This window comes from Sclerotinia sclerotiorum, genomic scaffold, assembly GCF_000146945.2.
Source record: "Sclerotinia sclerotiorum 1980 UF-70 scaffold_14 genomic scaffold, whole genome shotgun sequence".
Lineage (NCBI taxonomy): Eukaryota > Fungi > Ascomycota > Leotiomycetes > Helotiales > Sclerotiniaceae > Sclerotinia > Sclerotinia sclerotiorum.
The window spans coordinates 276,433-303,587 of NW_001820822.1; the positions used below are offsets into that span (position 1 = coordinate 276,433).

Consider the following 27,155-nt stretch of genomic DNA (forward strand, 5'->3'; position numbering starts at 1 on the left):
ACCCCGTTCACACGTCCAACTTCCAACATTCAACCTCATTGACCTCACAGAAACCCCGCCTCGCAACTCCTAAACTGTGAACTCCTTTTCTCATTCATATCCACATCCACATCATATCCACATCACATTCATATCATTACCAATCATTTATCATTAATTAAATGCCTAATACCTAATCTGTACATATGCAACCATTTCAGCCATTTCCATCATTTCCATCTCGAAAACAAAAGAACATGATGAGAAATGAGTAATGAGTTTACCTACCCATCTACTCATCCATTCATCCATCTCTGTTCATATGTACCATTCATCCAATACAGCAAACCCATCCTTCCACAATACAATCCTATGCAAAACGCAGTAGCACTATCGTCATCATCATCATCATCATCATCATCATCATCTCAATACCGATGTGAAAACGGTATTTCCCTAACGCCATCCATTTACAAATCCATCCCTCCATCCCCCCATCCATCCAAACCTTTTTACCCCTCAATCCTCATAAATTTCATCGTTCGCTTCTTAAACCCCACCATCCATTACTAAATCTCACTCAATATATTTCCCATTCCCACTTCCCCCACTCAACCAACTAAAAGTTTTCTTCTTTCCTCCCGATCTCTTTTCACTAGAATTAGGGCGGATAATTCATATCTCCATTTGCATTCGCATTCGCATTCGCATTTCCATTTCCATTTCCATTACCAGTTCCTCTAACTCCTCCATTCATATTACCTCCCATCATACCATTCGCACCACTCATATCCATACTAGTAGTCCTACTACTTTGCGGTCGAACATTATTATGCGAAGTCATGGTATCGGATTTATGGAGATTATTCGGATTTTGAGCAGGACCTGGGGCGTACATATGAGGATCTGGACCATCTCGAAGTTGATGCGATGAGCGGGATGAGTTGGGTCCGTTGCTAACAGGCGCGGGAGTTTTGAATGGTTCAGTGGCGCCAAAAAGGTCGCCGGATTTAATAAGTTCTTGCCAGGTATCAAAGGAGCGCTAAAAAAAAAAAGGGAGTTAGTGGTTGATTTTTGGACTTCGCCCATCTGGAATATATGGCGCCGCGAAAAGAAATATGGTGTACAAACCTTGTAATCTTTCTCTGCGAGCTTAATTTCATATGCGCACTTATCAACCTCTTTTTGATACCAAGCATCCAATGCCATGATTATTGACTCGCTCAAAGCATTAACATTTTGAAATAGAGCTTTCGTGTCTAATGCTACGGAATGTAGCTTTCCATTAACTTCGGTGTAATCTGGATGACTGTCGAATGCTGGGAACTGTTTTCAAGATATCAGCACCTGCAAATATAGTGTTACATACCAAGTTGATTCCAACGAATCGTCAACTATCCCAGCTCCTTCATCTTATCATCATCAAGATGCTTACCTCATTAATACTCTGTATCTGTTCCTCAGTACTAACAATCAACCCCTCAAAACTACTCTTCGTCTTCTGACTCCTCTGATCCAAATATTGTCTCTCATTCTCATAGATAGTTTTAATTTGAGCCCTCCTCTTATGCAAAGACTGAATCCTCTCAATGGCATCATGCAATTGAGATTTAGGAGATTCGCTGGGTTCAGGAATGGAATTGCTGTGCATCATTTTCTGAGCCGTCATTGGATCCTCAATATTATCGCTGGAAGAAGAGGAATTTGTTAGAGTGTGAGGTTTGGAAGGTAGAATTGGTTCTCGTGGAGAAGGATGTGTTGAGGGTATGGACCCAGTGGTCGTGTATTTGTTGCGTGGCATTCTGAAGATGTGCCAATGCATACAGCAGATATTCGTGATGCGAATGTGTGTTTGTATGTGTGTGTGTATGTGTATGTGTGATGTATTTGAATGTGTAGTTTGGAGATTGAAAGTTGAAAGTATCTGGTGATAAATGAATGAAATTGAATAGAACTTACTATGGTGGGGATGGAGGGGATGCCATTGTTATCGGATGGATGATTTGATTGATTATCGACAAGTAAATCAAAGTAAATGGATGTACGAGAGATGAGTTTCACTTTTAATCAAAAATTAATTTCCTAGTTTCTGTCTGCCAAACCAATTGATTTTAATGTTGTTGCTTGAAAAAAGTGATAGGTAGATGCAAATGCAGAGGTAGAGGCAGAAGCAGGAGCAGAGGATTTCGTACTTCGGAATTCGGATTTTGTATGGAGATGGAGGTGAAATAGAAATGGAAAAACAAAAAACGCTGGATGAAAATATATCAATAATAAATATGATAGAGAACAAGTCAATGAAAAGCTTATTATTTTATTTTATTTTATTTTATTACTCCTTCCTCCGTACAGACCGACCGACCGACCGACCAGCCAGCATAGTAAAAGACAATTCAGACCTGCAATCAAGAGCAAAGATCAAATAAATCTTTAACATGTGGCTGGGAAAAGGAATAAGAAAAAGAACTGGGCTTGATCTTTTAGGCTTGGCTCCACTAATAATCCTCGATTCATCAAATGAAAGAGCCTATCAGTGCCCTACAAAATGTGACAAAGCCCAATGGAGAAAGTGTCGAAATGCCTAATTCAGGAACAACGTTTCGGCTCATTCCCGAAGCACGGCGCGTTCCCCAACCTCCGTCTTTTTTGGACACGATATTCATTCAGTTCATTCATTATCATCATCATCATCATCATACCATGTAGAGTGCTTTTTCAATGGATGGGGAATATCCACCATGATTTTATTTTATGCATGATAATCGTAGTATTCCGTAGATGGGGGGGATAAGAAATGATCGAAGGGGATGTGTTTATTATGCTCACTAGACCAGCCTTGTTATTTTATATGTACAGTACCTAGTAGATAATACGAGTCATCATCTCATGTCTCTCTGGGTCATCGGCTGCACGAATGTTTGCATATGCACAATTGGGGATCTCCGAAGACCGTTAACTGCTATTTCAGTAGCTTTATCCTTCTACTACTGAGGAGTACAATTATTTATATTAGAGCAGTTTGTCCGAATGTATCCAAGAGACAGCCTCAGTCTTTGAATCCATGAAGATATACATGACGAACCTAGCTAGCTAGCGATCGATACCTGTCAAAACGTAAGTACGTCGTATGAGTATTCGCAAGGTCTCTCAATCATTAATTCTATGTGATGCTGAGGAAGCATTCATTTTATCTACTTATAGCTTGCTGGCTGCATACAAGAGTCCGAATTTGCACCTTTTAACATTAAAGACGAGCAATGTTCAATATTTAAGCGCATCAATAATATTAAAATGGCTTGTGTTGAGGTTTAGTGCCTGGAGATTTTGTGATTACAACAACCTGCTCGTATTATCAGTTCCTGATTTAACATCTGTTTGAACACTGCAAACTCAAGTGGTTTACTTTCTTCAACTTCGAGTATCAGTCTCTCACACACGAATGTGTTTAGCCGAGGAGAAATAAAATCTATCCACAGTAGGCTTTTGCAGCTTTCGAAAGTCTGTCATAGAAATGCCAGAAAGCCATTCAGTAGTTCTTATACAAACGCAGTTGATACAAACTATCCTTATTTCCCACTGTCCGCATCCTCCAGGTCGTCCTCAATAGTAGCAATCAATTTCCTCAATTTCCGAAACCCTATGCCAAAGCAAAAATTCATCTTCACTACACTGTCTCACATACAAGGCCGAGCAGTTTTTTTTCACGCCTCGACACCATCAACCTCCTCCCCAAAATCACACAATGACCCTAGTCTACATTATTGTAATGCGTCTTATCGTCACGGCGATTAAATTCCCCCATCAATTTGATTAATGATTTATTTAAAACAATTTGTTTTTTATTAGTAATTTCTCTGTCGATTTCTTTTATGTTGATCCGCGCAACCCCCATCCATACGCTCGCCATCACCATCATATCCTGGACCATGTATTATCAAATACCCACTCCAATCTGTGATGAGACTTATTCAAGTAGATAAGCGATCAGAATGCATATAACTAGGGGATACAAAAGTTTATTGTCCGGGGATGAAAGACAAAGGAAAGAACAAGGAGAACAGGAAAAGGAAGAAGAAAAGAAATATGAACAAAGACTAATACATCAGTTAGAATACTTGCTGAACAATCACATTATTATCTTGCCTATTACGATCACAAAAGACACAAATGAATCAGTAGCGATTAGTTTATCCGCAATACATTTTTCAATACATACACACACATCTCGTTTATTCATTCACTCACTCACCTTCACAAGAAATTTATATTTATAAATTTTTTAGATAATCAAATTGAAATTGAAATTGATACTGATACTGAAATCCACACTGAAAATGAAATCAATACCGAAAATGAAATCGACACTGAAAATGAAATCGACAGCAAAATTGAAATCGACACCGAAATTCAAATCGACACTGAAAATGAAATCGACAAATGAAAAGGAAATCAACACAAAAATCCAAACAACAAAAACTCTCCATCCCAAAACAATTCAAGAAATTGCACAATCTAATCAATCGGGACCAGCCTATCTAACAATCTAATAATCCAATAATCCTCAAAACCATCCAAGTCACTTCCCATACCCAGAAGCCGAGCTAGAAGAACTACTAGAACTATAAGGACTATACTCCGTATAAAGACTACTGAAATCATCAGAGAAATATCTCCCATTAGAAAAAAGACTCCGGTCATCATGAACGGTGACGAGAGCAGTAGCTGCAGAAATCGCTGCTGAGGGTAATTTGAATTTACTGCCGGGAAGTTCGAGGCTATGGTTTGGAATTCTGGGCGTGATGGTGGGGGTTCGGGGGATCATGGGCGCGGTAAGTGCTCTGTATGTTATAGTGGTGGGGGTTCTGGGGACCATGAGAGATGTTGGTGCTCTGGATGGTGTATTGTTGGAGGTACTGGGGACCGTGAGAGATGTAGGAGCTCTGGATGATGTACTGTTGGAGATATACGTACTGGGGACCATAAGAGATGTAGGAGCTCTGTATGACGTACTGTTGGAGGTACTGGGGACCATGAGAGATGTAGGAGCTCTCGGTGGCGTAACAATGATTGGTGTCATAGGAACCGTTGGAGTCGTAGAAACCGTAGGTGTCATAGGAGCGCTTGGTGTCATCGGCACCATACTCCCATCAGGAAAATAAGCTCTATCATTGCGATAACGAATATTAGGTCGAGGAACTACTGGACGATTAATATTACCACTTGGGCGGTACATTCTCCCATTAGGTAAACGAATTCGCCCATCGGGAAGAAAGATGAATGGCGCAGCTTGGCCGGGAGCATTGGTGAGAAGAAGTCTTCCGTCGGGAAAAAGAATACTACGATCGGGAAGTAAAACGCTGCCTTCAGGAAGTCGGATGTTACCTGCTGGAAGCCGAACACTACCTTCTGGAAGTATCATACTTTCATCTTCTTGTGGCTGCATTTGCACTTGCACTTGTTCTTGCTCCTGCACTTGCTCTTGCTCTTCCTCTTGCTCCTGTTCAGGACCATGAACAACACCCAACAAAGTCACAATCGCCTGTTCTACCTCCAAATTCTCGCCTACGGGAAGTCTCGGATCAGTAAGAACAATGTGAGAAATACGTACTCTTCGAGGCCAAGGATCCGAACGGTAAAGATCACCGCCGGAAAGATGACGTGGTTGTTCCATGAAGAATTGATTGATAATTACCTGCCACATGGTCCCTGGCATTGGTTTTGCCTGTCCAGCACAAAGGGTGTCGAGGAACTGGAGCTCGGAGGCTGTAAACCACGGTTGTGATGTTTGAGACATGGTGATGATTGGATTTGAAGTATGTACGATTGTGGAAGAAAGCTCTGAATACTGAGTGAAGAGATGCTTTCGAGTATGTTGTTTGAGAATGATGATGTGTTATTGTCGAAGAATCTCTCCTAGTTATATGCAAGAAATGTATATTGTTCAATCATTGTTCCGGGTAAGATTTGGAACAGCATTTTGCTGGGTATCTAAGATTGGTCGGATCAAAGTTATTGACATAGCAATAAGTTATTATAAGTTGGAACTCAAAGGAACAGACTCTATAATTGTTCTTGGGTCAATGATGGAAAATTCTGATACTGAACATTGCCATGTTGCAAGTCATCACGCTCTCCTGAATTAAGCGAGTCAACAACACAAATGAGACTATCTACCAGAAACACCAACAGAACAGCGACGAAACAATCCATGCTAATGAAATAAAATAATTATGTAGAACGTGCAAATTTGATTTCGCACCTATCAATCTGTAAATTTCAATATATCTTGCTCCAAACTTTTGCACCACAAGATCGCGAAAAATAAAGTAAACAGACTTAATAATCCCCACAACTAACTTAACCTTCCTTCCCATCAAAATCACCACTAACCCTACCCTCAAATCTCCACCCCATGATCAACAATGTCACCACACTTCCAACCCACCGAAAAATCGCACATCCTAAATCTCTGCACGCAACACCACATCCGCGCCGGACAACGCACCCGACCAGGAACCTGGACGCAAATAATCCACGACATGGAACTCGAAATGCGGAAACATCTCCCAGGGGGCCAATACTTCAACACCGATCCCTGGCCTCTAAGACGCTATCAACCTAAAAGAATCTCTTGCTTAGCGTTGCGATGGATGCGACAAGAAGCGAAAGAGCCGCGGATTAGAAAGTTAGTTGACTTGCAGATGTATCGCGCGAAGGGGGGAAAAACTTTGACGGAGATTATTGAGGAACATGTTGCTTCTGGGTTGTGTGTTAGGACGGATTTTGGGTTTGGGGCTGGAAGGCCTGGGTGGGTGTGATTTTGTAGAGTTATTAGTTATTAATTATGAGATGAGTTATGATTTTTTAAGTTAGTTGTTTTGTTTGGATTTGAATTTGTGGGTTTAGTTTTGGACTGGGTCTTGATGGGGTGCTATGAAATATGAGTACTAAGAAATGACCTTTAGATAGACTGGAGTGTTGTAGAATATATCTCCTTTTATTTATTTTTTGGAAAATCGGTTTAGAAACGTGATGAGATGAATATGAGTGAGCGAGTGAGTGAGTGACTGATGACTTGTGATGATAGAAAGATAAAGAGAGACAGTATATGATGAATGAGAGATATTATAATGAGTTTAAATAGAAGATAGGTTATATAATGAATTAAATAGTGCAAAACCTCAAAATCTGCGAAGTCATAAGGGTTTAAAAGGATACTCTTTATGATCACTTAAAACAATATATAAGATTAGACGATAGTCTAAAAGTAGTATCTAACATTCACTCATATATATCGTATTATTATCTGATAATATAAACATCACACTTGATGTTAAACCATCAACTCGTGATTTTCAATAAGTGAATCTCTTCACAAATCACTGAGATAATGCTATCTGGCCATCCCATCTTGCAGGTAAACTTATTCATATTTTACTCATGCGCTTCACATCTTGGAGAATTGGCTACGTACATACATTTCCAATACTGCTAGCCTACGGTAAATTTCCAAAACAATAATGATCAAATTCATTTACTGAAATATCCAATTAAACAAGCCGTTGACTTCCTCACGGCTCAGTAGGATCAATAAGATACGGTTCATGTTTTCACAATGCGGCAAGTTTAAGATAATGCTCCAACAACACGGTACTCCCTAAGATCATCTATTCACGTATATTAAAGAACTGAATCTATTGACAAATGTTCTGAACTAAGTGAATCATCTCATATACAATTAATACGACAGGAGTTGGTGAATACGGGTGCGGGCTAGATAAGAGTTAAAATTCAGATATCTCCATTCAAGAATCCGACCTGTTCTCTGCCACCATTTTATTTCTCACTCTTACAACACATTTTCTCCTCACCATCTCGTCGTCGGCAATATTTATCAGTTTAAATTTCCGTTCATAAACTTCTAAGACTACATGGAATTCTCCTCTATTATGGGAAGAAGACCTTTACGCATTATTCGTCTTCCTGAAAGATACCGCGATGGTATTGACGTAACCAATCCATGTACATCGAAGCCTGCCGCATCAGCCATTCTTCTTACTATTGAACCTGATCACAGCGCATTTACCAATTCTTCAGGTGCCGGACCATATCACCATAGTACCCCCTCGCCCAGTACCACGACCTCTTCTTTACCTAACGATACGCCAACAACTCCCACTTCGTCCACGAGAAGAGGTGGTGCAGCCTGGAGGAAAGAAGTTAGGGCAACGTTAAAGCAAGTCGATCAAATAGTACAGAACCGGCGTCCCGTCCAGGCAGCAAGTCCACCTCACATGCAAGCAGCGCGTCCTCTTCGTCGAACGGATCGGCACCCGGTCTACACAACTGAGGATGAGTACGACATCACATCTCCAGGGTTCGGACTGAAACATACACCAGAGTGGGAGGACATGGATATAGATATTGATGATGAGTCGCAACCGAGGTGGTTTCCTGGTGTAAGTTTTTAAACTTAACATCTATCCATTCCGTGCTAATTTTGTGTGCGACATAGGACGGTGTTTCCGCATCAACCTACGAAGATCTCACCGATGCTTGCAAGTTGATGATGGTCCATGAGCTCACCAAGCAGATGAGTTTTAAGTCGATGGTCTCTTGGTTGCAGCTTAGCGATACACAGCTGATCGACTTCGTCAGAATATATGAGATCCAATATCAGGGTAATATCGAGGAAGAGAGGTTGACATTAATCGCGATGAGTCATTTGAGTGCGATTAGAAAGGTGCGAGAAGTGAGTACTCGGGATTGGGACAGGATATTGGAAGAGGAGGTAGACTCGAAGCTTGGAACGTCGTTGATTGACTGCCCGATTCCTTTGGAGCATATTGATCAGACAATAAGATTCATTCGATCTTTCCATGTCCAGGAGCAGTTACCTGGTGGTCTCGAAATTAACAATATTGAGAGCCCTACTGTTATTCCTCCGGAAGATTTCCCACCATTCCAAGTCATTCAAGAAGTCACCGAGGCAATGAGTCGCTACACCAAGCTTGGAGTTGAATGCGAGTGGGATCTCGATCACGACATTGGATTGCGTCAGTACATTGAGCATGAGACCGAACTTGCAGCAGGTGTTAATGGGATTGTGATCTCTGATGATGAGGAAGTTGAAAAGGCCGAAGAGCCCGCTCGGCGTATTATCAGCCGCCCTAAGAAGAAAGGCCGTCAATTCGCCAATAAGCCAGTAGGGAAAAGGGCTGATCTTTTGAAATTAAAATTACCATCGAAGCTTCAGCAAATGGAGAGTGTTGACTGTGAGGACGAGGTTGAGTCTTGAGCAAGACTGGAGACGGTAGAAAGGGAAAGGGTCGAAATATTTACAATTTTATTCATTGTTTGTACATTGGCGTTTCATTTTAGCAGGTTACCGGGCACCTAGCATGATCATGCTAGTGCGTTTTTACAACAAAGCATCGATGGGGGTTTCAACTTATTAGACTAAGTTATATAAAATGTGACTTTTTCATAATCTTCTAGATATGGATAGTGTTTCAATAAATTCTCATAGCACTTGCAGATATCACAACTTGGATTAATGAAATGTAAATATCAATAATAGTTAAGAGGACCTATTAAGGAGATATTCCCTCTCAAGGCGATACATAAGTTAAGAATTGCGACGAGCAAGAATGGAAATTTATTCTATGAAGTTTGCATGGCGCTATTCAGAAATCTGGAACAAATTTGACTTGATCAAACTGGTGTAGTATTTTATTTTCTTCATTCCAATTAGACCTCTACTCCAAGTGATATCAAACATTTGCTGAAGGCGTGAAGACAGACAGGACTGGAGAGATAGAGACAAAGCTGCAGTTTCCAGAGTCATGGGTTTATTGGTAAATAAAAAAACGTCTTAGGTTTTTAAATTAGGTACTTATTAGATCATCATGTACTCAATCGGTAGATATTTTCCCGCACCGTATTAAGTTGCATGTTAGGGAGATATTGTGCTGTCACAGTGCTAACAAATATGTTATTAACAACGCACATCAAAAATACTCCTACAAATCTAGGCTCTCATTCAACTAAAAATGATTAAAAAAAAATTGTTTTCACTTGAGGGAGTAGTGCGGAAACAGCTACTCGATACTTGACGCCGCTGGTGTTTTGGATATATTAGCCAGCGACCACCCCAGCCTAACGGCATACCTGGCTCAAGGCTTGAATTAACCATTACAGTTGATCAGGAAAGTGCACCAATGAACTTTTTACCAAGGGTGAATCTGCTTAAAGCATGGTACGACTCATTGTTTCCGCGATGCTAGCAACGCTGTAGGTGTCTATTATTCTACGTTCTGTGCGAGCTTCAAGGGAGAGAAAGGCGGGAGACCCACGCACCAATCTCTCCTCCACTCTGCAGTTTGCACTGATACAGATACAAGCTTCAAGACAGGATCAACGTAATATGAATAATGATCGATGAAGACTGCCTCTTCAACCGGGTAACGCATCCTCTTGCAACTTAGGGTGTTTTCAGGCTCCCCCGGGGGTGATTTCGGTTCCCAAGATGCTCAAGTGTTACCCAACACACAAGCCGTTGCTAAACATTTGTTGAAAATACAAAGCTGGTGCTCTACCATTAAGCCAGCAGCCGGAGGGTGTTCGATGCCCTACGCAAGTCTATTTAATAATATATCTATCAAACATTTTTGCCGAGAAAGCGAATTGATCTGTCAGGTGGTGACACAAATGATAAACCGAGCAAACTGTTTGCTTCGGAGATCCTAAGCTTACAAGGAGGTATGTGTCCCTACCTGGATATAATAGAAACAGCTTGGGGCAACAGCATCAAAGTTCGAATAATGATGAAATGTGCAAGCGAAACATTCAGAATAATCAGAGCAATTATCATCCAAAATATCCATAAGGATAACTATCCTCTAATATCCCCAGTACATTCCATCTCTCAATCATCACTTAATGATCTCCACCTCCACCTTCACGATATAAACACTATTGCTACCTACCTAGGCCAGAAGATTCATACTATACTATAGCCTGCCAGCCTAGACATTTATTTGCCTCGTCGATCGAGATTCGAACTGCTAATAGCAAATTTCATTTTACTGTTAGCATGAAATACAGCCGACTAGGCAGGCATATAAGATCGTCTGAAGAGTGTGAAATAATTAGGATCTAAGTCAACAGCTGGGTACTACCTCAGCTGAACTTCATGCATGACTGAGAATATTCTTACACTAAAGGGAGGTCAGATCGAACTTAAGAGTATATACACTTTTTGCTAATCCCATGCATTCGCTATATCTCATCTCATCTTACAAAATAAACTCAGAATTCAGAAATCAAAGTCCTCTTACACGAGTAATTGAACTAAATCCATCCTCAACAACGAAGATAAAAGACTAAACAAAACACCAAAAAACATCCAACTAACCCTCAACTCTCCCATAATATCCAATATAAAAAACTATCAACACCCCTCCTAATGGAAAGAACTCTTCAGACGACAGAATACCTAGGTACTCTTGGATAGAAGTACATACTTAGTATGTCTAAATGACCAAGATAATTCAAGAAATTTCACATCTGGAATTATTCTCATCTCAAAACTAGGAGATGACTAACTTTAAAGAGAACAATTGCCATCTTGCTCTGTACTTTCTTTTAAATCCTATGAATCATAGCTACAACTAAAAAACACAGCTCACTTGCCCAATCATCAGGGAAAAAAGAGAACGAGGGGGTTAAAGTTAAAACATTTATAGCATTAAAAGTATCTAATTCTATTTCTCATCACTTTCGGCGGCAGAACCATCAGTTCGCTTAGGAGGCTTCAAGCTATCCGATTTTTCTCTGGTAGAGGACCTCAATGATCTGGTAGTCGAGGAATCCGCGTCGCCTAAGAGTGGAGTGAGGGGCCTCTCGCTATCTAGAGAGGAAAGACTTGTAAAGCTATTTTCCCTAATCAATGGTGATGGTACCTCAGGAGTAGTGGATCTAGAACCACCGGCGCCTACTCCAGAAGTGGGTGCGAGTCTAGTCGGGCCAGGAAGTGCCTTCTTTCTTCTGCGTTCAGAGATAGTTGATGCACTACTGCCTTTCCTTGTGTGACCGCTGCCGGGTCTTTCGTCGCTCCCAGTGGGTGTTGCGCTTCGGGATGAATTACGAGAATGGGAATGTGATCGTACGCTTGTACTCCTGTCGCGTTTTGAGACAGTATTTTGTCGATGAGTTCGGTGATGAATCTTCTCAACATCCGTGACATTTGCTGTTCTCCATCCACGGTATCCCGTCCACCATAACCATCCACCTTGTTGCTTTGCCAGTATTCTTTCCCGCTCCTTTAACTTCTGTCGTAATATCTTTCGTCGCTCGTTTTCCTTTTCCCAGTATTCTGTACGATATATATCCCAATTTTCCCTAAAATTGGGAGAAAAAGGTTTGGGAAGCAATAGAAGCTTCACGTAATCCCCGCCAGGTGCTAAGTCCTCCTCATAACCCTTTGTATCATCACCTTCATGTATGTTTGGTAACGCATGATGTCCCCCGCTCTTCGCTGCCTTTTCCGATTCCTTTAATAACGATTGATCCACAAAACGATATGAGCTTCCACTGTTGCCCGAGAACAATCCATAAGAGAATAGAAATGATACTGCTGATAGTAACTCCTTCCACCATGGCTGCTTAATAACCACCAGTTTGCAATTGAATCCTCTAAGTCCTCTGTTTGTAATCCCCACAAACCTCCTCGGCCATCGAATACCTCTTTCCCATTGTCCAGTTCCCCATATCAAGAGTGCAGTGACTATTCCGCCAATAAAACACATCTTCTCTGTCATTTCTACAACCCAATATACTGATCCTCCAACACCACTACCATCTTCCCTCGGCGCAAGAAACAAAGCATAGCCAAACCATATATTCCAGAGCCCCAGCAGACTTAGAAAGAATGCATGTTGCCGCCTTCGTGTGCGAAGTTGCAACCACTGTGCACGCAGTGAAGCTTCGAGAATCAGGAGATTGAGGTAGATCTGCGGGGGAGAGGAGGGAAGGGATGCGAGGGGATCGATGATGGAAGATTCGGATGATGTAATACCACTGGTTGGAATAGGAGGGACATGAATTCCTGGAGGCGGTGCGCCTTTGACGAGCTGATCGAGTTTAGACATCGGGATGGATGAATGTCTTGATTGTCTGAAGCTATGGAAATATCATTGTGCTATGCTCGTCGCTATGGTGGAGCTTTGAAATTGGAGGCCTATGGGCAAAGAAAGGGAAATGTTGAGAGTCCCTAGGTAATTTTGGAGGACGAAAAAATGAAAGCCGCTGTTGGTAAGGCTAAAGTCCAAGATCACCTGCCAATAGAATAAATTTGGAGTTGTGGAGCAAGAGGGAGGTGCATAGTTCACCGATAGATAATCGTATAATGTTGAGGTTACAATGTTCCAAGATTCTAGAAGCTCGGCAAGAACCTTATTGATGTTTGTTTCTCTGGGACCTTCCGACCCTCCAACCTTCAAGCAGCTAACTCAGCCTAACTGACACCTTCATCGGCCGAAATATCTTTGCATCCTTCACCAATTTTTGAGACAGACATTTAAAGAGCCTCACAACATTAATAATACAGATTAGTAATTTACGACTTAGGAATTTACTTGAGTAGCAATTTATCAATTTCCAATCAGAATGAAGCAAATGCGAATTGAGGAAACTTATAGACTTTTCTATGGACTTTTCCATGAGCTTCGGATTGTGGATGCTCCGATGACCGATTTGGTTGATCGCATTCCGTTCGCGTGGGATGGTGACCTCAGAAGAACAACTTCACTCATCCTACTGAATTCGAAGTACACTCTACTCTCAAAAAACCCCTTAAATATCTTCTCAATGACCTGATGATTTCTAATGCTGTCTTTCCCCTATAAAAGCCAAACCCTCCACGATATCTCTGCTTCTATTCAATCTCTCGTTACCTACATTTCATAAGCTTGCTGAACTTCAAGGGTGGCGTCTCACGGCCGTACCTATCTCACAGCCCTTAACTCCGTCGACAGTCACATCACTTTCTTTATAAGTAATTGAGAGGTGTACTAATCGCCTCACAATCATTCAAGTTGTACCAAACAAACTTCTCATCGCTATTACTGCGATCAGGACCGTTTGACACCTTTACTGGACGAAAGTCTGCTCTTCCATATCTCAAGCGACTCCCCAACATAACCACCTATACCACAATGGCTGCCTCCGATACCGAGTCCCCTCGAACCCAACAATCTCCGCTGGCTTCCCAACGCGAGCCTCCCAAAGGAGAACCTCCAGCAAGAGGCTTTTTCCCTTTAGGATATAAGCCTGCATTTAGTCAGTGGTGGGCAAGCGTTTCACCCGCTGTCGCAGAACACAATGTTTTGTCCTTTGTCCCATATCTACAAAAACCACCTACACATACGCAGACTGGTTCTGCGCCAGTCTCAGCCGGCACGTCAACTACAGCCGTAAACGAAGATCCGAATGCGTTATCAAAGCCAGTACGAACTAATTCCATAAACGATCCTTACGGTCCGAGGCAATGGCATTCAAATCTTGTGAAATTAAGTGGGAAGAACAGGGCAATAAATGAGTTCTCCGTGGAGAGGATTGGGGAAGAGGTCGAGGATACATTAGTAATGCTCCATGGCTACGGTGCAGGTCTTGGGTTTTTCTACAAGAATTTTGAAGGATTAAGTCGAGTGCCAGGTTGGAAGATATATGCCTTGGATATGCTAGGAATGGGACGAAGCACCCGACCATCCTTCAAGATCAGTGCCAAGGACCACGCTGGCAAAATTGCAGAAACAGAAAGTTGGTTTATTGATGCGCTTGAAGAATGGCGCGTTTTGAAGAAACTCGACAAATTCACACTTTTGGGCCACAGTATGGGTGGTTACATGGCTGTTGCATACGCCCTCAAATACCCCGGCCATCTTAACAAATTGATACTCGCCTCGCCAGTAGGTATCCCCGAAGACCCCTACGCCACCTCAGCGGCGATTCCCGAGCCCGAAGAATCTACTCTCGCAAGCGAATTTACCCAAGATCAAGAAACCGACATTGTCTCTGCATCCTCAAATCCAAGTAGACGCACCACCGGCAGCGACAACAACAATTTTGGAAATATGCGCAATAAACGCGAAAACAACAAATCCAAATCTGAACCAGCTAAACGACCCATGCCCTTCTGGCTCACCTACCTCTGGGACGCAAACGTCTCTCCTTTCTCGATAGTCCGCTGGGCCGGCCCCTTAGGGCCACGTCTAGTATCAGGCTGGACCTCCCGCCGCTTTTCCCATCTCCCCAGCAACGAAAATGAAGCACTACACATGTATGCTTATTCCCTTTTCCGCCAGCGCGGATCCGGCGAATACGCACTCCCCTACGTCCTCGCTCCGGGCGCCTTTGCACGCTCCCCCTTGATTCGGCGCATCCACGGCGTAGGCCGTCAACCCATCCCTCCCTCCACCACATCCCCATCCAATTTCGGACAAAAAGAACACGGATACCCCATCCTCCTCATGTACGGCGACAACGATTGGATGGACGTAGCAGGTGGCTACGCTGCCGAGCAAGCCTGCAAAGAAGAACGCGAAAAAATCCTCGCTAAAGCATCTCAAGAAGAGAAGGAATTAGAAAATGGAAGTGCAAAGGTAGTTATCATTCAAAAGGCGGGACATCATCTATATTTAGATGGATGGGAGGAGTTTAATGAATTTATGAGGGGAGAAATGAAACAAACTTCGATAGATGGGCGGAAGATGAAGAGTGTTTTGAAGAAATTGGGCGTAGAGGTTGTAGAGGAATAGGGGAGTTAGAAGAGATAGATCATGCTGGGATTGGATTGGATTAGGTTCTTGAGGGGATATTATATCGGTAGATTTCACTAGGGGTGCTTTTGCATTAGAGGCGCTGGATACTGGGACTGTATATAGTATTGGAGTTTGGAGAATCGCGCTAGATTTACATAGAGATTGACGAGCGAGCGAGCAGCTTTAATTTTTCTATAAATACTTGTAACCACTACCCGTCGCAATCACGGGAAGTATAAATTAGACAAGATTCACATGCATACGTAGCACCGCAGAGGCTCTCACAGCGAGTACATATACAATGTGAATTATTACTAACATTATAAAAAAAAAATATTTTCCCAACCCTCCCTTCTTTTATTTCCAATTAAAGCTTGAGGATATATCCAACCCATACGCGCCTGATTATTAACACACACATCCCATGATTATACTCATTATTACATCGCCATCTCATTACATAACACGTAAAATCTTGAGCCCTTCAAAATTTGGTACCATTAACATAGGGAAGTAAATTTTGCGTGCCAAGAGTGCGTCCCTCTGTAGAGTGAGTATGTTAGTAAGGGAAGGAGGGAACTGTGGACAGGGTGAAAAATACTCACTGACAAACCAAACAATTATACTAGGTAACTTGAAGTTTCCAGATCGGCCTGTAGCTCTACTGCGCCCAAGAGCAACGGCTAGGATGGGAGCGCCGTCTGTTTTATACACTGTTGGATTTTTCGACCTCAGAACCAAATCTAGGTTTTTTGCTAGCGCGAGGGCCTGTTTATCGGCGTAGACATATTGACTTGGTTGAGCATCGATGATATCACCTGCAGCCCATATATCCTCGTTTCCGTGAACTCTTAGATATTGATCAACTTTCACAAAGTTTTGTCCATCTAGCAATTCTTTTGGAATGAAGTCGCTGTTTGGGATAGTGCCGACACTAGGTAGATACAGGTCGCAAAGAAGTTTTTCGCTGTTAGAGAGTGAAAGCTCCGTTTGACCAGTAGATAGCAATTTTGTCGAGTTAATTCTCGTTCTAAGCCTCACATCAACGTTCATTTTCTCGAGCTCTTTCTGTGCCGACGAGGCTATAGGGCTAGTAACTGCTCCTTTTAGGATTTCGTCACTAGAGGTTATCTATTTCTCAGTCAGTACGCTTGTATACACCCTAGAGGAAATTTATGCATCAGTACGTACTAAGATAATGTTCTTAGTCTTCCCATATTCAAAGCCCAATTCTCCAACAGTTTCTACCCCGGTGGGTCCTGCGCCTCCCACCACAATAGATTTTGCGCTTCCAACTTTCTCTCGGTATTTATGAAGGAGTTCCTTGGTTTGTTCATATCCCGAAGGTGCTCCTTTCCACGGAACCTCGCCAATCGTATGGCTACCGGTAGCAATGACCAATGTTTCGTATGTTTGAAGCAACTCGGGCCCGGAAATAGTTTTGATCGTGACTGTTTTGGCACTTGTGTCCATACTCGTCGCTGTGCCTAGGACAAACTCGAACGATTCACTTGGATATTTGGAAAAGCCAGGCGCAATCTCTGCGAACATCTAAGGAAATTGTCAGTCATATAACAAAGCAACCCGAGATCAGTAAATAGTATCGGCATACCTTGTCATCTCCAAATTGACCTGGGATAATCGCTGTTTACATCTGTGAGAATTTGCTTCAAGTATGAATGGAATTCCGGTACAAACCTCGAACTGAAGCCATATTCCAATATAAATGTGTGGTAGGAGAGACTAAGACAATTTTGAGGTCGGGAACTGCTGGCAAAGTCGATTTGAGAAGCCTACATGATATTAGTTATTATCTCCATTTCATAGATAGCTGAATAAACTGACTTATGAGCAACTGTCAGGCCAGCATAGGAAGCACCAAGAATAAGAACTGTTTTCGACATATTATGTGATGGTGATCAGTATTCTCCGCGAATGATTCCCTTTTTTTTCTTGACTTTTTGAAACATAGAAGAGATAATACGAATAGTTATAAGAAATAAGCATAAGTAGATGAATTAATTAAATATCAGTGCTGAAACAATAGTTTTATGTCAAAGAATGAGTGGTAGCAAAGTAGTACGCTAGCAAAAGTAGCCGTTGGTCCATCATGACATGGAACAAGTCCAGCATCTAACAGTGTGTGTATTAATAGCAATGGTATTCCGCTACCTACCAGTAGACCAACGCAACGCCCCTAAGTACCTAGTTTTGGCTTCATATTGTAGTACTAGATACTTTGTAGATGAAGACTCGAGTAAGGGAGGCGATATGAATGAAGTTTGTTGTAGTTAGTGGGTAGGCTTTTAGAATGGTTTGGGATTTGGCTGAATAAGAGAGATACACTAAAAACCATTGACCTTGTAGATCATTGGCTCGGGAGATCTGCACGGATGGGATCTCCAAGAAAGCCGCCAAAGCCCTTACCCAATCAAGCAACTTCCGACCTTTTCAATGTTTTCTTTTCTTCTTCCCGCTGTAGGGAATACCGACTATTGTTCCTTTAGGCCTTCAATCACGACTAGAATCATACGACCTGTAGAGCTCAAAGCCTCAAACCGCAATTCTATAGACAGAGAATTGAAATGCTACTTTAAATGATTAATAGGAGAATACGAGAGGTCTTGGTGTTCATCTTCAAAGCTCTGTGGGATAGATTTATCTCAATTAAGCTTTTAAGCTTAGATCTCAGACGAAAAATCGTGAGTCTACCAATCATAGCGACGGATCTCAGTCAAAATATATAAATTACCTGATTCAGAAGTGGTCCAAGCATTAACCTTACACCAGCTAGGTAGCCCCAGCTAAAATATCGCCCACCCCACGTGGAAATTTGATAATGGAGCTGATGCACTGATACAGTACCCATACTCACTCAATACATAATCGGTCAACGCTGGTCCCTTATCGTAAGTCGAAGCTATCTCCGGACGATTAAGGTTACCTATATTACAACTAGCAGGTTTTTTAATCGTCGCTACTTTGTCTTCCCGGCATGTTGCTTGATCGCCATTAAATGGGTCAAAGGGGAGGAGTATATACAAACTCCCCGTCCGTCCGCTCCCATTTGTCCGCTCCCGCGGCACATCTCCCCGTTTCTCGGATAGCACTTTCAAGGTAGAACACATGCTAGTTATGAAGTGGCGCATATTTTATCGCCTTGCGAGCTCGGGAAATTACCTTCCGACTTAGTAGTTGTCTGAGGGTCCTCCGCACGAGGTGTGAGCCAGGGACCATCGCGCGATATGGCTACTTTGCTTTATTAATGAAGAGACTCAATTCTTGACACACCTAGGAGCTTGTCTCGAGAGGCCCCAAGGCATTATTCGATCATTTTTTGACCAGCGAAAACTCACGTGACGGCAATCGGAGAAGTGAGTAAGTGGTTGAGTTTCATCATGATCTCAGCTTAAGTGGTGCGCTAAGAGTTGAGAAGGTGATGGTCAACGGATGGCCATTGCACCATGTATGCTGGTTCTCTGCAGAGGCTTGTGGTTGATAAATAATGACAGTTGGGGGAATAGTACGACCGAAAATGGCAAGTGGCAAAGTGCTCCCAATAATCATTCAGGGGAAAGCGGTAATTGCATCAGCACATTATCACAGATCACTAATATGGTGATACTATAAAGCATATGCACTGGTTGGTAATTTGAAGGAACTTTTCTATCCTGGGAGTGAGGATATAGGGAAAGGTAGACGAACTACTTCTCTTTCAAATCACTCTTCGCCAGTTCATTTCGTTTCATCACTAACAACCAAAGCTCTCAAAATGATATCAACGCACACTCCATCAGCAGCCTCGTAACTCTTCATGATAGTCGATTCCACAGCAGTGGTAAATTCCATTGCTCACTATAAGTATGGAGAAGCGAGAGGCTGGAGGTTCTACGCCCAACAGCTTTTGAGCCCGCAGCCAATCCCGCAAACGAAATTCCCTCACGTCAAGAATAGGTTTACCGCACTACCTGGGAGCCGCGTTACTTCCGTTTGATCTTGATCGAAGACGTGCTGATGTGGTAGTGGAAAAGTTGGAGAATCAAAATATGTTCAAGAGGAGGCTAACTACGACACTGGTGAATTATACGGAGAGTTTTATGTATCGTTACGCCGCTTGCTGAGTCTCGTAACATTATCTCAAAGTTGGTGTCATTTCATCGTCATTTCTTCCAGAGCCTTCTGTAGAGCTCAGATTCCGTTGGGCCCACTACTTAACAAGTCATCATTTCCGTCACTAAATGTACAATTTTCACATGAGGGCACATTTCAAATGCAGGAAGTCTTTTGCTATTGATAATTATATTTTTAATCGAGTCAAATCTATCTTAAGAAAATTTCCTCACCTAGGAGCAGCCTAGGAACTACGTAGTATGCGGTCCTCGGTCAACAGGTCCATTAGGAAGATGATGTCTTATATCCGGATGCCTTAAGCCCAGCCACAAGTCATGAGTTCATATTTAGTCTTCATTAAGTATAAATCCCAACGCCATCCTACTCCACGTTCTTCTCTCTAGCAGCATCAAGCGCATTACGCATCTGGATGCGCCTAATTCTCATCCACCGTCTACAAGCGAAAGGGACATTCTGCCACGTATATTGTCTAACGGGCCATGGATCGCCATTGAAAAGATCACCACCTTCGAGGTGTCTTGGTGCTTCAGCATTCATGTCCTCGATCACTCTGTGCCATGACCCAGACGCGGCAATCAGATCTCCCTCTCCCTTGATTCCATGAACGTCACAGAGATGGAGGAGGTATTCTTTTTCGCTGGGTACGTAGAGTGTCATTTTTGTGGGTGTTTGTTTCGAGAATCGGATTTTCGATGGTTTTACTAGAAACTTAGTACTTATGATGTATCTGTGTGTATTTCTTATGTGTCGATCAAAAATATCTGGATATTTATATGTGCGAAAAAGATACTGTTTCCCACCTATTCTGCTGTCAAGTACCGCATTCATAGGATCATTTCGGGTCCAGAACAAATGCCACTTCATCAACAACAGCTACTTCATCACAACTCACTAAATAAAGGCATTGTTCATCAATCCGTCTGTATAGAACAGATATTTTGGAATCTCAGTAATACTTGTTTTAATAAACACTATCAATTCTGTCCATTTCAAACTAAAGTAAATTGGGGTACAAACCAACAGACTTATTTCTCTCCTATCTATCTATCCCCCTTCCTTTCTCACCATAATCATCAATGATTTTTCTACCCTCCTCAAATCTCTCTATAATCACCATAACTTCTTCTCATACGCCCTCCCTCACCTTCCAATCTATCTACATGATAATCTCTATTCATACTCACCTCATTAAAAGCATTTTCATATCTTCATCTTCACCCTCATCCCCCATACTATATTCAAAGCTGAACTGTTCCTTCCATGTCTCTATCCCAAAGTGCCAAAAAAAAAAAAAATTTTCATTCATCGCGGAGGTTTTGTAGAGTTGAGCTGGACTTGATATTTAGTAAACAATCGCTTAGTATAATAATCTTATGAAGGTGAAAATTGTAAGACTTAGAATGTTTTCGAGATGAGAGATTGAAGGCGTTGGATTTATTTATAAATTATAGATTAAAGAGTTTAAGTTTGTAGGTCTAGTACCTCATTTTCGGATCATTTTTAATTTAGAGTATCTTTTTATATTAAAAATAAAGATTTTTGTTTATTAATAATTATGAGATTTTATAATAAACGAATAGTGTGACGGAAAAGTCGTAAACGGAGTCAATTCAATTACTTAGAATCTAAAACTAAAGAACTAAGAAGATTCTAAGTAAGAAGGTCTTTATATACAGGGCTAGTGCACGTGAGCCACTAGTGGGATAATGTCACGATTCACCATTAGGATTGATGGTGTTACGATGGTAGCAAACTGATTAATTAGGAGAGCTTAGGCCGTGTGCAAACACGATCAGATTTCATCGAATTAGTATGTGATCTTGGTCACCTGAAGATCGTATGCGCACGCACCATCAGAAATCGCGTGATAAGGAGTCTTGAGGAGCCAGAAAGCTCCTAGGGGCCCCCTTTATTGTTCAGTATATAGTCAGAGTAGTTTCATAGTTTAGGAGCTTCGTGCTCAACTTAGTTATCAATTAGTTTACCTACATTCTACTTGATCTAGTAACGACTTCACTTCCAAGTGAAGACTAGTGATAAAGCCTTAACCCACAACTACCAATCAGACGAAACCTCAGGCAGCCGCTGCCTCCGGTACAGTATCGTTACATTTACCTACACTCTACTTGATCTAGTAACAAATTCACTTCCAAGTGAATACCAGTGATAAAGCCTTAACCTACAACTACCAACCAGACGAAACCTCAGGCAGCCGCTGCCTCCAGTACAGTATCGTTACATTTATATACAAATTTACAAAACTTGAAAACCGTTGATAATTTTTCAATAAAAATTATTAAAAATAAATCATAATTTTTAATTTTTTTTTTGAAATATTCAAATTACAATTGATCATTTAAATAAATTTATTTTGAAAAATATTTAATAATTATTGTTTTATTATCAATTGAATATTTCTCTATATAAAATTTTCTTATTACGACGGCCATCATCAAACGCCGCGTCACATGATTAAGCTAGGGTAACGTGACCCTAAGTCACGTTACGGACTGCTGAGGAGCGCCGGCGGTCCTAACTAGCCATAAGCACGAAGGTCTATATAATCAAGATGGATTTCTTTACTGTAGAACTTCGTGCTCAAGATCAATCATTTAGTATATTCTACTATTAATTACGAATTGCATTATTGTCATTACTTAAGTCCCTGCTTGATGCCTAGTTATAAACCCCTCGAGGATCCAGGCCACTTCCACGGATCTAGCTAAAGGATTCCTGGTGGTGGGCTGACTATTCCCTGTCCCGTTGTCTGTGCCTCAACTTTGAAAGTGTGTTAGAAGTGTATCTTTTGCATTCTACTACTAATAGATAGATCACGGTGATTAGAATCGGATTTTAAAGTTACATTTTCTCCAAAACTGATGATGTTTTTGGTGTCAAAATTGCATGGATGCCTCTGATAAGTGGGATCCACTTGGAGGCGAAGCTACAACCAACATGCTCCACACTCCTGCGGGAGCAAGGTCCATGGGTGGGACTAGGCCCATAAACCGATATGCGCCCCTTGATAATGTTCTAGTTTATCAAATCCAGGGTCAGGGTGCATGTACTCTCGTAATCTGTTGGAAGGCCTTTGCCGCACAGAATCTCATCGAACTCTACTCGCTTGACGCTCATGCAATTTTCTGGAGAAACTTCGCCCATTAAATCTAGGGGGAGAGTGAATGGTTGTTTGTCCAATATGACACAACATATATATCTTGTTTAAAACGCATTTCACTTTTTCATCTTTTCACCATTTGACTGATAGTGAAAGCATCATAGCAACAACAGCTCTCCTCAATTTTTCTGTCAAAGACATTTGTCTAATCTGTCATGCCTACTGCAATTCTTCCTTCTAAGCCAGACGCCCCTGTTGCGTATGAGCTCTTCCAAGGAGATGCAGAAAGTAGCCTCCTTGTAGTCTGCCTTAATGGTCTTGGGCTTGCACAAATCGGCTGGAAACCAACTGTTGAACTCATTCAGCAGTCGAGTATCTCTCCAAAGCCATGGATCCTTACTTACGACCGCTATGGCCAAGGCGCTTCTCCAAAAGATCCACGCGAAAGCTTGCCGAACAAAGAGCCTGGCTATGCGCACACTTTGGATGATGTTACCGACGATCTCCAAGAGTTGATTCAAACTGTTTCACCTGATCGTTCCTCTCGCATCGTTTTTGTGAACAACAGCATAGGCGCACACGTCGCGCGAAGATACGCTGACAGGTAACAGACGATAAACCCATATCTCTTTGCTAGCGATGTGACTAAACATTAGCGTCTGATCTAGATATCCAAAAATTGTCGAAGGTATCTTATTCCTTGACTCGAACCCTGGAAATACCGACTACGCCGAGATATGGCCTAATCCAAAGGACCCATCCTTTGATCTGGGAAAAATGGCTCCTCCTGGCACCCCGCTTGAAGTATACGAAGCCGCCTACACCAAGATGACATCAATATTTGCTCCAACCTCAAAAAACGGCGAAGGTTTTGACCGTCGAGATATCAAGACCATTCTGCCAGACCCATCAGAGCCCAAGCTTAAGGGATCAAAAACTTCAGACAAAGGTCCTTGGGTAACTGTTGTGGGCCATGAGCTCGAACAATTCTCAAAGGAGGAGTGGGCAATGTTGAAGGTTCCTTTGGGCATGGCTGCCATGTATACTCAACCGTAAGTGAGCGCTTATGTCTCAATCGGGCATTTGGCTAATACGAAACAGCATGTGGGAAAAGTACAATGAAGGACTTTGTAAGCTCACTGACCCGGACAGGGCAAAGGGGCCACTCATCGCATCAAAGTGCGGGCATTTTGTCCACAGAGACAACCCACCATTCGTTGCTGAGCAGCTAGAAGATCTTATCATGAAGGTTGAAAGTTCCAAATGATTACGTGAAAGGTTCTGAGAGCTTCCCTTTTGGTATTTCAACTACTGTAGAATGAACACATTTTCTTTGTAGTTTTTGCGATCTTTATCAATCATGTGGATGTGAAGATGGTTATAATGAAGCTTGTTTGTTGTCCACGGACGACTTTATGCACAAGAAAATCCATATTTTTGCATTTGACATACTTTAGAAAGTAGTACGCATTCGACACTTTACACTAAAATTATACAAACCATCGGCCGGCCTACTTTCAATTCATTATTTCTACGGGCTTGCAAAAGGACAAGTAATTTTCAGATAGAAATCTTGATATTCAGTAGATTGGGTAGTTTGTTGAAGAGGGGCTTCTAGGCAGAAAAACCGATTCTGAAATTGATGTAACAATGAAAAATGAAAGGAAACCCACACAAATCTTGATCAAAGAAAATATTTCAATATTGGATATCCCCCCATTCCACACTATCTCATCCTGTTTAGATCTAACAGGACAAATCCCTCCACAAGTCCGGTATGATGGTCCATCGAGGGCGCCCAACACGGGGAATAACCGACCAATGAGTACACCCTTCCCGAATCATGGTATGATATTACTGTATCCTGAGATATACATCCCTACTTGTAGTTGTATCAATTTTACTTCAATCGACCCACATCTGTACCTTTCAAGTTCATCATATCTGTGCCTCTCACCAACATCTGCGTCTCTCACCACATTCAGCCACTATCTCCGTCCATGTATGCAATGCTGTGTGAATGAAGCTCCCGATCTAACCTGCTTACTTTTTATATTTTGTGAGATGGTGGTAACAGTAGGTAGCATTGCATATTTCGGTCCGTATTGAAGATATCGCAGCGGGTAGTGCTAGGCAATACATCGATTGCTGTTTTAACGATTACAAGAATGGTGGTAGGTTGCGATCATTATAACCCAAATCTGACTTCTGAAATTTCTTTAGCTATGAATCCCTTCTACTGTGCCTCACCTGGTCTACAATCTTTTATTGATGGAAAGTTATGCGAAGCTTTTGTGTTCGACATGGGGTCTCCGAGTCTTACTATCCTACTTCATTAAAATCGACTCAAGTCACACTGAGCAGCAGATATCTTTTATTTCCAAGATTAGTTCTTCTTTTTGTCAGTCTGTTGTGCTATCATGAGCGCAAATTCTCAGTCTTCTCCAGATGGAGATGTCAACATTGGCTGGAAACTAGAAGTGGGTTCGACAGTGACATTTGTGAGTGCCGCTATCGTGGTCGCGCTTCGATGTTTCACATGAGTGAAGTACTCGCAGAGAGGATGGGATGACTACCTGGTGGTGTTTGCATTGGTAAACATCCTCCATCTAGACATACCTTTCATACTCGCAAAATTCTCACAGTCATCGCAGCTCCAAGCTCTTATCGCCACTATCATCGACTTTGTAGCCGTAGGTTATGGCTTGGGCCGACATACATTCTACCTCGCATACAATGAGGCAGTGCTCCAGCAATACTACAACCTTCTTGCGCAAGTCTTCTGTGTAGAGGCATTGAGCTTTGCCAAGATGGCCATTGTTGTATCGTATATGCGAGTGATTCATGGCTCCGGGGTCCGCATACACCAAGTCGTGCTATGGACTCTAGGTATCTTGGTCTTTATTGTCAACACTATGGTTATCATCGCCTTTTATACTGCCTGCACTCCAATCGAGAAATCATGAAACCCTTTAATTAAGTGTAAATGCTGGACTGTAGATAAGAAACTTGGTTTTTTTCTTCTTCAGGGAGGTGAGTCTTCTAAGTGCCAAGAGCCACTAGTCCATGTACCATCTACACATCTAACTATTCCAAACTTTCTCTGCGTTCTCGGATTTTTTCTTGGCATTTTACCCGTTCTTCTTCTTACACAAGCTACAAGTCAAAAAGCGAACCAAAGCACTCATCCTGTGTTTGATGGGTCTGGGCACAATGTACGTGTATTTCTGCAGCACGTTGCAGGCTGGTTGACTGACTTCTTGACAGGACTGGAATTTTTGCCATTATACGAACCGTTCAAATTGGCACGCAGCTCCACCCCCCTCCCAATAAAAATCCCGATACTTTCAGTACCGTCCTGGGCCTTACTTGGTCCGGCATGGAGAGAAATATCGCGATTCTTCTCGGGAGTGTGCCTGCGCTGAATCCGCTCGTGGCACCGGCGACCAGAGTCATGAGGCAGACTTTGGGCTCATCGATCTTGAAATTCAGATCGGCGAGATCTCAATTATACCAGCTATCGGATGTTCCCCAGTCCGGTAAGCTGCCAAATAATGATAGTGGACGACAAATTTCTGCGATTAAAAGCACCCGATCGACAGGTACACGAAACTACAATACGAGTGAAGAACGCATATTTCCTATGCAGAGCGGAGAGATTGCGTAATAAATAACTGTGCCAAAGGATTCCGGTCAGGAGTCAGACTACCGATCCAATTTTTTGAGTTGTTCAGAAACTTCACAGGAAATGTACTAGATAGTCAGAAATAGAGGGGTAAGACGAGCATAGCTTATATCAATGTACGATGATAATAATCATAGATGGAGAGAGCATTATCTCTTCTTTCCATGGGATGGATGCCTCAACGATTTTGGCTGAAGATGTCAGTTCCATAAGGATTCTTGTAATTCTATTACACTTTCGCTTCTACACAAAATTTTACGTCCGATCATCACCCTCGCTTGATATTTCTTGGCCGAAAACAAGCAATAATTTTGCGCTACGTATCCTCAAAAGAAACTTTTCGGTATTAGGCATGCCTGGACATGCATAAAAAATGTGAATACGTTTATCTTAAATCTGTGGTTTCTAAAAACAGCTAACA

The 27,155-nt window shown here is 42.0% G+C and overlaps 11 protein-coding genes across 11 annotated transcripts; 5 read left to right on the forward strand and 6 right to left on the reverse strand.

The window, feature by feature from the left end:
• Positions 1-640: 640 nt before the first annotated feature.
• SS1G_09713 (predicted protein) lies at positions 641-1,964 on the reverse strand (the record flags this gene model as incomplete). The annotated part of the gene is made up of 4 exons (XM_001589030.1): positions 641-1,021; positions 1,111-1,305; positions 1,415-1,667; positions 1,939-1,964. The coding sequence occupies 4 exons, from the start codon at positions 1,962-1,964 to the stop codon at positions 641-643; spliced, it is 855 nt and encodes a 284-aa protein (XP_001589080.1).
• Positions 1,965-4,555: 2,591 nt separating this feature from the next.
• SS1G_09714 (predicted protein) lies at positions 4,556-5,773 on the reverse strand (the record flags this gene model as incomplete). Its single annotated transcript, XM_001589031.1, has 1 exon — positions 4,556-5,773. The coding sequence occupies one exon, from the start codon at positions 5,771-5,773 to the stop codon at positions 4,556-4,558; it is 1,218 nt and encodes a 405-aa protein (XP_001589081.1).
• Positions 5,774-6,401: 628 nt separating this feature from the next.
• On the forward strand, positions 6,402-6,797 carry SS1G_09715 (predicted protein; the record flags this gene model as incomplete). The annotated part of the gene is made up of 1 exon (XM_001589032.1): positions 6,402-6,797. One exon carries the CDS (start codon positions 6,402-6,404, stop codon positions 6,795-6,797), a length of 396 nt encoding a protein of 131 aa, XP_001589082.1.
• Positions 6,798-7,910: 1,113 nt separating this feature from the next.
• Positions 7,911-9,277, forward strand: SS1G_09716 (predicted protein; the record flags this gene model as incomplete). Its single annotated transcript, XM_001589033.1, has 3 exons — positions 7,911-8,438; positions 8,495-8,731; positions 8,867-9,277. 3 exons carry the CDS (start codon positions 7,911-7,913, stop codon positions 9,275-9,277), a joined length of 1,176 nt encoding a protein of 391 aa, XP_001589083.1.
• A 2,467-nt stretch (positions 9,278-11,744) lies between these two features.
• On the reverse strand, positions 11,745-13,130 carry SS1G_09717 (hypothetical protein; the record flags this gene model as incomplete). Its single annotated transcript, XM_001589034.1, has 1 exon — positions 11,745-13,130. One exon carries the CDS (start codon positions 13,128-13,130, stop codon positions 11,745-11,747), a length of 1,386 nt encoding a protein of 461 aa, XP_001589084.1.
• A 1,065-nt stretch (positions 13,131-14,195) lies between these two features.
• Positions 14,196-15,797, forward strand: SS1G_09718 (hypothetical protein; the record flags this gene model as incomplete). Its single annotated transcript, XM_001589035.1, has 1 exon — positions 14,196-15,797. The coding sequence occupies one exon, from the start codon at positions 14,196-14,198 to the stop codon at positions 15,795-15,797; it is 1,602 nt and encodes a 533-aa protein (XP_001589085.1).
• Positions 15,798-16,284: 487 nt separating this feature from the next.
• Positions 16,285-17,704, reverse strand: SS1G_09719 (hypothetical protein; the record flags this gene model as incomplete). The annotated part of the gene is made up of 6 exons (XM_001589036.1): positions 16,285-16,343; positions 16,406-16,931; positions 16,992-17,351; positions 17,413-17,444; positions 17,499-17,593; positions 17,646-17,704. 6 exons carry the CDS (start codon positions 17,702-17,704, stop codon positions 16,285-16,287), a joined length of 1,131 nt encoding a protein of 376 aa, XP_001589086.1.
• A 588-nt stretch (positions 17,705-18,292) lies between these two features.
• On the reverse strand, positions 18,293-19,123 carry SS1G_09720 (predicted protein; the record flags this gene model as incomplete). The annotated part of the gene is made up of 4 exons (XM_001589037.1): positions 18,293-18,366; positions 18,676-18,909; positions 18,981-19,057; positions 19,092-19,123. The coding sequence occupies 4 exons, from the start codon at positions 19,121-19,123 to the stop codon at positions 18,293-18,295; spliced, it is 417 nt and encodes a 138-aa protein (XP_001589087.1).
• A 1,168-nt stretch (positions 19,124-20,291) lies between these two features.
• Positions 20,292-20,588, reverse strand: SS1G_09721 (predicted protein; the record flags this gene model as incomplete). Its single annotated transcript, XM_001589038.1, has 1 exon — positions 20,292-20,588. One exon carries the CDS (start codon positions 20,586-20,588, stop codon positions 20,292-20,294), a length of 297 nt encoding a protein of 98 aa, XP_001589088.1.
• Positions 20,589-23,264: 2,676 nt separating this feature from the next.
• SS1G_09722 (hypothetical protein) lies at positions 23,265-24,316 on the forward strand (the record flags this gene model as incomplete). The annotated part of the gene is made up of 3 exons (XM_001589039.1): positions 23,265-23,653; positions 23,718-24,101; positions 24,151-24,316. 3 exons carry the CDS (start codon positions 23,265-23,267, stop codon positions 24,314-24,316), a joined length of 939 nt encoding a protein of 312 aa, XP_001589089.1.
• A 1,543-nt stretch (positions 24,317-25,859) lies between these two features.
• Positions 25,860-26,929, forward strand: SS1G_09723 (predicted protein; the record flags this gene model as incomplete). The annotated part of the gene is made up of 3 exons (XM_001589040.1): positions 25,860-25,876; positions 26,317-26,712; positions 26,872-26,929. 3 exons carry the CDS (start codon positions 25,860-25,862, stop codon positions 26,927-26,929), a joined length of 471 nt encoding a protein of 156 aa, XP_001589090.1.
• Positions 26,930-27,155: the final 226 nt, after the last annotated feature.